The sequence below is a fragment of the Palaemon carinicauda genome, chromosome 11 (genome assembly GCF_036898095.1).
Source record: "Palaemon carinicauda isolate YSFRI2023 chromosome 11, ASM3689809v2, whole genome shotgun sequence".
Lineage (NCBI taxonomy): Eukaryota > Metazoa > Arthropoda > Malacostraca > Decapoda > Palaemonidae > Palaemon > Palaemon carinicauda.
In genome coordinates, this window is record NC_090735.1 from 85,748,943 (window position 1) to 85,758,594 (window position 9,652).

The following is a 9,652-nucleotide window of genomic DNA, read 5'->3' on the forward strand; positions in this document are numbered from 1 at the left end:
TTTGCGGATGATACTGTACTGGTTGCAGACACAGAAGAGAAGCTTGACCGACTAGTGACAGAATTTGGAAGGGTGTGTGAGAGAAGGAAGTTGAGAGTTAATGTGAGTAAGAGTAAGGTTATGAGATGTACGAGAAGGGAAGGTGGTGCAAGGTTGAATGTCATGTTGAATGGAGAGTTACTTGAGGAGGTGGATCAGTTTAAGTACTTGGGGTCTGTTGTTGCAGCAAATGGTGGAGTGGAAGCAGATGTACGTCAGAGAGTGAATGAAGGTTGCAAAGTGTTGGGGGCAGTTAAGGGAGTAGTAAAAAATAGAGGGTTGGGCATGAATGTAAAGAGTTCTATATGAGAAAGTGATTGTACCAACTGTGATGTATGGATCGGAGTTGTGGGGAATGAAAGTGACGGAGAGACAGAAATTGAATGTGTTTGAGATGAAGTGTCTGAGGAGTATGACTGGTGTATCTCGAGTAGAGAGAGTTAGGAACAAAGTGGTGAGGGTGAGAACGGGTGTAAGAAATGAGTTAGCAGCTAGAGTGGATATGAATGTGTTGAGGTGGTTTGGCCATGTTGAGAGAACGGAAAAAGGCCGTCTGCTAAAGAATGTGATGAATGCAAGAGTTGATGGGAGAAGTACAAGAGGAAGGCCAAGGTTTGGGTGGATGGATGAAGTGAAGAAAGCTTTGGGTGATAGGAGGATAGATGTGAGAGAGGCAAGAGAGCGTGCTAGAAATAGGAATGAATGGCGAGCGATTGTGTCGCAGTTCCGGTAGGCCTTGCTGCTTCCTCTGGTGCCTTAGATGACCGCGGAGGTAGCAGCAGTAGGGGATTCAGCATTATGTAGCTTCATCTGTGGTGGATAACGGGAGAGGGTGGGCTGTGGCACCCTAGCAGTACCAGCTGAACTCGGTTGAGTCCCTTGTCAGGCTGGGAGGAATGTAGAGAGTAGAGATCCCCTTTTTGTTTTGTTTCATTTGTTGATGTCGGCTAACCCCCAAAATTGGGGAAGTGCCTTGGTATATGTATGTATGTACACTCCTAGCCAACAGAAACAATATTTACAGTTATAATTGTCCCGCTTGAATGAAGGCTCTTGTGGCCTCAGTAGCCGCCTGTGCTGTTTTCCAGCTCCGTCGGGTGCTCTTGTTATCAGTTTTCTCAGATATGACAACATCAGTCTCTTGCCATAATTCCTAAGGATATAACTTGACAACAGGTCTCATTACTTGACCTTGTGGGGTTTTTAAAGTAACCACGCGCAAGACATCATCCGGTCCCACATGTAATTTGACAATTTGACCGAGCTTCCAACGACTTCTCGGTCCTTCATCGTGTATCAACACAACATCTCCGATTTTGGGCCAGATTCATGTCTGATTCCCACCCGATGAGTTTCTCGGAGAGAAGTTTAATATTCTCTCTCCTACCTTTTCCACAGGTCCTCACATTTTTTTGTGATGTACAAAAATCGCTTTCCAACATCCTTATTTTCTCCATACAGAGGGTCCTTAGTTTCATCTTTCCAATCTATGACTTCCCTAGGGAAAGATCTCAATCTAAGTCCTAAAATCAAATGATTGGGCGTCAGAATATCCAACTGGTCTAAATCTCCTGGAGTATAACTTAAGGGTCTGTCATTAACAATTACTTCAAGTTCAGTCACAATACAGGAAAGTTCACTAAAGCCGAGAAAGCCCTTATCTATTACTTTCTTTAGACATGTTTTCAGAGGACCAATCAATCTTTCCCATATAGCTCTAAACCAAGGTGCTCTGGCTGGTATGAACTTCCATTTACATCCGATAGCATTCAGGTGTTCTTGTACTAAGGAACTTTCTGCCATGTTTTTCAAATACACTGAAGTTGATACAAAGGTAGTAGCATTGTCACTAAGCATTAAAGAAGGAAATCCCCGACGACTACAAAACTTTCGGAACACCATAAGAAACGAATCGCAGGACAGATCTTTTATTAATTTGATATGGATTCCTCTAGTAACTGGACAAGTAAACAACACAATATAGGCTTTTTCGGGATTTTGATGTTTCTTCTTGGTTAACAACGCTCCTGTTTAATCTACCCCCGTAACACAAAAGGGTTGTTTTCTCTGCACCCGAAATTCTGGCAATGGTGGAGCAATATTTACACGGTAGGGTCTCCCCTGTGTATTTCTTACAGATCATACAATGATGAATTACACTTTTGGATAATTGGCGAAGCTGTGGGACCCAGTATTCCTGTCTCACACTTGCCACGGTTGCATTTACTCCCATGTGAGCTTGTAAACAGTGATGCTCCCTTACTATCAATTTTGTGAGAAAACAACTTTTCGGCAGTAAGATTGGGAATTTTATTTCCGCCGCTTGTGCGACATGTTCCAATCTTCCTCTGCATTTTATAATACCTTCTTCCAAGAAGAGAGTCAATTGTACTAATAGGGTCAACTTTGAAACTTTACCCCTTTTTTCCAAAGCTTTATATTCTTCCGGAAAGTATTCCTTTTGAAAGAGGATAATCATTTTATTTTTAGCTTGTTGAAGTTCTTCCAGCGTTAAACTTCCAATTTTTCTACGGCCAGTTGATTTGCAATTGTGAATAAATTGCCTTATCCAAACTATAGTTTTACAAAATTTATCTACTCTACTAAATCTTTCCCAATTCAGCAGATGGGTTTTTTCACTGTTCCCTACAAGATGGACTTGAATAACTTCATCCTGTGCTTGTGCTTCTTTCACCCATGTCCTGTCAATAGGATAGGTGTGGTTTTCTGATTTTAACCAGGGAGGTCCCTCCCACCAAAAGGAGTTATTTCTTACTTTTTTCTGTCCTTTTTCCTCTAGTAATCCAGTCACTAGGGTTTTCTGAAGATGGGACATAAGAAAAGACTATCCCCGCAGTTATAGAGTTAATTTCCAATACTCTTTTTTCACAAATACTGGCAAATTATTCTTTGTCACTAACCATCCCAGGGCAACTTTACTATCAGACCAAATTATTATTTTCTCAAATTTATTTTCTTCAAAAGTTTCAACTATAAATTCACACAATCTTGCACCTAACAACAAAGCCATTAATTCTAATTTAGGTACAGTAAACTCTTTAATGGGTGCTACTCTACCCTTTGCCATAATCAGAGACGAAGTTTTACCACTTGCTCAATAGGCCACACAACCATAAGCTGTTATGTTAGCATCACAGAAAATGTGGAGATAATCCGCTTTCTCCAGATTAGTGCCTCTGGAGAAGGAAATACTGAGACTTTTCTCTTAAGTCTTTGGACAACTTATTCCACTGCTCTAATAAAGGAACTGAAAGTAGATCATCCAATTTCAACTGCTGTTTCCACAAATCCTGTAAGAATATTCTAGCTCGTACCGTAATAGGGATAAGCATTCCTAAAGGATCATAAATTTGGGCAATTGCACTTAGAATTTCAAGTTTTGTTTGACCGGTCTTAAGATAATTAGGTGTTATTGTTAGTTCATCATAAGAGATGTTCCAATTTAGGCCTAAGACTTTATAGGTTTGTTTCTCTTCTTATTTTATTCGATAGGCATCCGCGACAGTATTCAAAAGATCACTATTACTAGTCCATTCCTTTAAATACAAGTGCGCCTGCGCAAATATTTTGTTTGCGCCAAAAAATAAATTTATCAATTCATCTTCACTGTTGGAGGTAAATTGAAGGTTGTCCAGGTATAATCCCCTCTTCATCATATCCACCATCTCAGTACAGCTCGAATCTTTTCTAACAGCTGCCAGATGTGATTTAATAGTGGCATTCAACAGAAACGGAGAACACGTAGCACCAAACAATGCTACCCTAAACCTATATATGATTAATTCGCTATTTGGATCCGTTGGGTCTTGCAACCATAAAAACCGTGTGTAATTGCGGTCTTCTTCTCTCAATTGCACCATAAGAAACGCTTTTTCTATATCACTAATACAGGCGTAGTTGTTAGTCCTGAACTGCAATAAGACCTTGAGCAAATCTGTCGTGATATGTGGTCCAGTCCACAGACAGTCATTAAGGCTCAATCCATTTTTACCTTGTCTCCAGGAACAGTCAAAAACTATTCTGATTGGAGTGGTGGCACTATCTTTCTGTACACTATGATGTGCTAGAAAATGACAATTTTCAACCGAATTGTTTTTATCTACCCTTTCAATGAACCCCCTATCCTCCTGATCCTTCAGGATTTTTTGATAGTGGTTCAGGTAGGCTTCATCTTTCTGAAATTTTGCACATTGTTGTTTAACCCGGCCCAACGCCATGCCAAAATTGGATGGAAGCCTTGGCTTATTAGACTTCCATGGTAAGGCCACAACATATTGCTTCTCCATTTCAGAATATAGAATGGTACTTTCAAAGTCTTCTAGAACCTTTCTATCATGTTCTTTCAATTCATTGCAGTCAATACCTACTTTATCTAAATTCCACAAAATATCCAAATCATTCCTTATATCACTATCAAATTTATGAGTAGCCTCAATTAATTCCTCGTTAGTTGCTAGCTTTAACACAGTTACGTGGGTTTCCTGCATTGGAGGAGCATTACAGGACCCTGTCACAAAATATCCAAATATGGTAGGTAACAATATCAATTTCCCAGCTTTTCTGAATCCGGGGTGTAATATGTTATAGACATTATTAACGCCTACCAACATATCAATGGGTGCTTGCTTGTCCACAGGCAGATCGAAATCTTTGTCCGCTAGACAAATTTTGGTTTTATACAACGTTTTCAAATTTCGTTTAACGTTGAATTTCTTAGTATACTCTGGTAACTCATCTACCACAATACAATCCATAATAATCAATCTACTCTTATAAGGTATGAAAACACTCACCGTCTCATACTCGTTCACAGGTTTACTTGTCAAATAACCCCTCAGGGCAATTTTTTCCATGCCTTTAGAATATATACTGAATGTCCTTAAGTGCTGACCTTCTGATAAAGGTTCGTTCCACACAAGTGTCCAATAATCCACGAAGGCGTACCAAGTGTCTTCCTTTACCCTTTAACACAATTGTGGCTGTTGGTAAAATTGACCTCTGCTTGGATTTCTGACCCTGATCTCTTACGGAAAGTGTTCCAACTTGCACACCATTATTATTAGGTTTACTTGCTGATTTAGTTGTTGATTTACTTGGTTCGCTGGTTTGTTGTTTATCACATAATACACGATGATCTTTTAATCTGCATCCGTTTCCACAAATTTGCTTTTCACAATCTACACTAAAGTGCTTATTCGATGCACACATAAAACACAATCGTAAAACACCGAGACGACTCGGTTTCTTATCCCTACTGGCATAAGTTTTACACTGTGTCCACCAGTGTTCGCCTTCACACAACGCACATTTTCTTGTTTGTTGAGAACTAAATTTCTTCACATAACCTTTCCTCTCAGGTCTAACAGATTGTGATTGATTCACTGTGAACGTAGATATTGTTGATAGAGTTTTAGGTTTATTTACATCCGAAACGAAAGATCTTAGATTGTGAATTTCTTCTTCTAGATATTTCTTAAATGTATCAAATACAAGCCAATCATCTCCACATCTGCGTTTTAAAGTTTCACTAACACTCTTAGGCAACTTACCATGAAGCAAAATAGTGTAGAGCTCATTCAACTCCAGGTTTTCACTCTCTAATTATCTTATCGAGCATTCAAAATTTGCTCTGAATGATTGCAATGATTCTGAATCAGGAGATGGAGACTCCACTTCTAGTACTCTTCTTACTAGAACTCGTTTGAACTCATCCTTTTTTCCCATGAGTGACTTGGAGAAGAGATATAGCTTGTGAATAATTCGCAGCTTCCAACTTAAATCCTGAAATCAATTTTAGAGCATCTCCTGTGAGCAAACTTTGCAGATATGAGAATTTCTGAATTAGTTCTAAATCCCCTCGCTGGTGTACTGACACATTGTATAATTCCCAAAAGGATTTCCACTCCAACACATCTCCAGTGAAATGTGGGAGATCCAATTTCGGCAATCTAACATTAGACTTAGGTGTGGTCGGAGGATTTCCAGGAGAACCGTTTCCTGATATTGCTGTGATGGCATTGATCAACCTATACCAATGTTCCCCAATTACTACTTCATATTCTGCTTGCTCTTCCACCTCTTTCATTCGATCTTCTTCAGTGGTTAAGGTTAATATCTTTTCATTCAGGTCGTGCACAGTCTTCATTTGTTTCATAATTAAATCTTTAATTGAAGACAATGTATTGACACTACCTGCAGCAATAGCAGAGTCTATCCTATTTATCCATTTGGTGCTTACACCCTTGTAACCACCTCGTGACCTCACCAAAGCTTCTCTATCCGACATTTTTCCAATGATAATTATCAAACCAGCTAAAACCAATATAAATTTTCAAATTTTCAGAAATTTCAAAAAAAAAATTGTTTATGTAGAATATACAATTTCAACAATTTTTTATATATAACCACCCCATTAAATGCATTTAATTAACACACTTCAAGAGAAATTCAACATTATGTACATTATTTTCAACAGCAAAACTATATTAAACTCTTTCCCATAGAGTTTTCGTTTTAAACAACTTCAACTTAGCTGCTCAGTCATTAACAAGATGGCCGCCTGTGCGACAACGTTATTCTTAATTAATGCCGAGACTAGTTTAACCCATCAATGGATACCCGATCATTGCCAAAATGACCACCTTGTGCGACAACGATATTATCAATGTCGGCGCAAACTCACTAACACAACTCGAAAATTTCACCATAGGAAAAGATCCATTTATTAACGTTACTTTCAACTATTAGCAAATTGCCGAAACTCAACAACTTAACAAAATTATTATTTCCACTTTAAATTATTTTTCAATAAAAATCACAACTAGTGGAAAATAATTTTCATACTTAAATGTTTTTAATTAGTGGCAACAATTAACACTGATCAATTCAAAATGTATAACGCATATAAAATTTTCAATCTCCTCAAATGATTTACGGCAAAAAAAAAAAAAAAAAAAAAAAAAAAAAATACAGCGTCAACGGTTTTCTAAATTGCCAATACCAACCTAGTCATAACAACCCGACGTAACGAACACTTTCTCATGACACGCAATATTGGTAAAAACATCTATCAAACATATTAACGTATTAACAACAATGTCAATGTTAAATATATGCGTCTTCAATCAGTTATCAATCATCAATCATTACCTGCAATAATCCTGGTCACGGCACCATTATATATTTACTCAAAAGAATCCAAAATAGTAAACATAGAATCTTCAATAAATATGGAAACCTAAATTTACCCCATTTTGGTTTTACATATTACCAGGTTCTTTATCAGATTTTCAAGGATTCTTTTCTGTTCCTTTCATTCAATAAATCGAGAAATTGCGTTGTGTTTAAATCATTATTTGACCAGGAATAGATTATTCATATTTGTTACTAACCTTAAACTATTCATTGTAAAATTTCCTATCCGGCAACCCAAAGTATAGTCTTATTTTACAAATGTCTGCTAGTAACGATATCTAACGTGCATGCATGCCCTTCAATATCACTAACATCACAAAACACTTATAAAATCTTGACTTAGCTTAATCCATGATGATAAGAACTCCTCTCGTGGGTGTGTTAATTCCTTCCCTCCCCCGAGATACCTTAGGGTAACTACGACCCTCACAGTCAAGTAACTGAGCCGGTACTAACTCGATTCCGAGTCAAATCACTCAAAGACGACTGACGATCCACGCATGCGCGACCCGCATTCGCCAACGAAAAACTTTAACAACTCGTTAACGATTGCTTAGAGTCAAACAACTATTGAATGTACTTTAATCTTCAAAAAACACTCGACAAAAAGAAATATATTACAACAATTCAATACAACAATTATAATTTTCTACGCATCTCACACTGCATAATGTTCATAATATTTCCCTTACAAAATAAAAGATAAATGACTGCTTACTGGTCTTTAAAAATGCACCATCGTGATTCCATCTTAAGTCACGATAAAAGTACAGAATACAGAAAACTTCCCAAAATAAACAGCCAGATATACTGGGGAAACTCTCAAGAACCAAAATTTAATTATAACAAACAAAGACATAAAAACATAATACACATCATAATCAGTGGGTAGGGTGCAAACCAAATGAATAACAAAGGGACGGTAGGGAGAGTAGGCAAGGCAGGTTACGGCCCGCTCCTTAATAGGAAACAAGGCATAAAAAGAAAAAAGGGGGTAAAAAGATAGGACCTAATTATAATGGTTCTTCTATATCCGGAGGAACTACATTCCCTACAGCCACTGTTGCAAATTTAAGGGCCTCCAAAGATTTCAAATAGTGGCGTTTAAAGACTGTTGGTGACTTCCAACCGGTGTATCGTTTCAAGTCTTCAAAGTTCATGTGATGGAAATAATTAACCGAGGTCGCCACTGCCTGGACATCATGGGCATGTGGGACTGAATGAGGATTGGCTTGCTTAATAAAGTAAAGAATCTGCTGCCTAATCCCCTTCAGGGAAATAGTTCCTCCATGTTCTCGAACAAACAAAGGGCCTGAAGACGTATTAGAAGTTCTATTCAAGTAAGCTTTCAGAGTGTTAACAGGGCACAGGGAGAGATTCTGAGAGAGTGGAACAATCTTCAAAAATAAATAGGTAAATAAATAAATGAACAAATAAAATAAATACATATATATATATATATATATATATATATATATATATATATATATATATATATATATATATATATATATATATATATACATATATATGTATATATATATATATATATATATATATATATATATATATATATATATATATATATATATATATATATAAGCGTAAAAATCACAGGAAAACGTGATGCTCAGATGCAGAACCACAGGGAAAATGAAAATACGAAATATACGATTAAGTAAAGAAACCTCTCTTAATAAATCGGTCCTCTGAAGAAGTATCACGAAACTAGCCAGGACTTAATCGTATATTTCGTATTTTCATTTTCCCTGCGGTTCTTCTGCATATATATATATATATATATATATATATATATATATATATATATATATATATATATATATACTTAAGAGAAATAATACGCATTTAGTAAGGACAGTAAGACAAAAGAAAGTTGATAAAATTAGGAGAAGCTCGAAGTAATATTGAGCTGAAGAAATAGAAGAAAGGGAGAGGAATTTAGATTCGAACTTGGGGAGCAATTTCCCCAAGTTCGAGAGTCCTCTTGCCCGTCACAATTCTTCAATAATATGAAGAAACCACATGACTGCATCAAGGCATTCTCTCGTTAAGAGGGACAAAAACAGAAATTGACTGTTGAAAGTTTCTGAGGAAGTAATGAAAATTACAAGGTATAGCATGCTAAGTATTCCAGTATTGATAGTGAGGTCAAAGGAAAAGCCAGTAATGACTGGAAAGAATGTTTAGACAAGAAAGCAGATGAGGCTGACAAAGCTATGAATTCAGGGAGTGGCTATAATATAAGAATTGCTCAAAGAATTATTAATGAAATCTCTACTGGGGGCAAAAAAGAAGCATATACCCCTCAAAAAGAGAAATGGATCTGATATAACAACTGAAGATGAAGAAAGGCAATGTTGGATGGAACACTTTATCG

At 37.0% G+C, this 9,652-nt stretch overlaps 2 protein-coding genes across 2 annotated transcripts; both read right to left on the minus strand.

Moving 5' to 3' along the window:
• Nucleotides 1-3,536: 3,536 nt before the first annotated feature.
• Nucleotides 3,537-4,913, minus strand: LOC137649359 (uncharacterized). The gene has a single exon (XM_068382342.1). It carries the CDS (start codon nucleotides 4,911-4,913, stop codon nucleotides 3,537-3,539), a length of 1,377 nt encoding a protein of 458 aa, XP_068238443.1.
• A 4-nt stretch (nucleotides 4,914-4,917) lies between these two features.
• Nucleotides 4,918-6,346, minus strand: LOC137649360 (uncharacterized). The gene is made up of 2 exons (XM_068382343.1): nucleotides 5,878-6,346; nucleotides 4,918-5,657 (listed from the first exon to the last, which is right to left on the minus strand). Exons 1-2 carry the CDS (start codon nucleotides 6,344-6,346, stop codon nucleotides 4,918-4,920), a joined length of 1,209 nt encoding a protein of 402 aa, XP_068238444.1.
• Between the last annotated feature and the right edge of the window lie 3,306 nt (nucleotides 6,347-9,652).

Excerpts from the sequence above, each read along its gene's own strand:
- LOC137649359 (XM_068382342.1), bottom strand. The coding sequence starts at position 4,913 with ATGGAAAAAATTGCCCTGAGGGGTTATTTGACAAGTAAACCTGTGAAC.
- LOC137649360 (XM_068382343.1), bottom strand. The coding sequence starts at position 6,346 with ATGTCGGATAGAGAAGCTTTGGTGAGGTCACGAGGTGGTTACAAGGGT. Across the intron at positions 5,658-5,877 it reads GAAATTCTCATATCTGCAAA|AGAGTGAAAACCTGGAGTTG; the intron begins GTTTGCTCACAG and ends TAAGATAATTAG.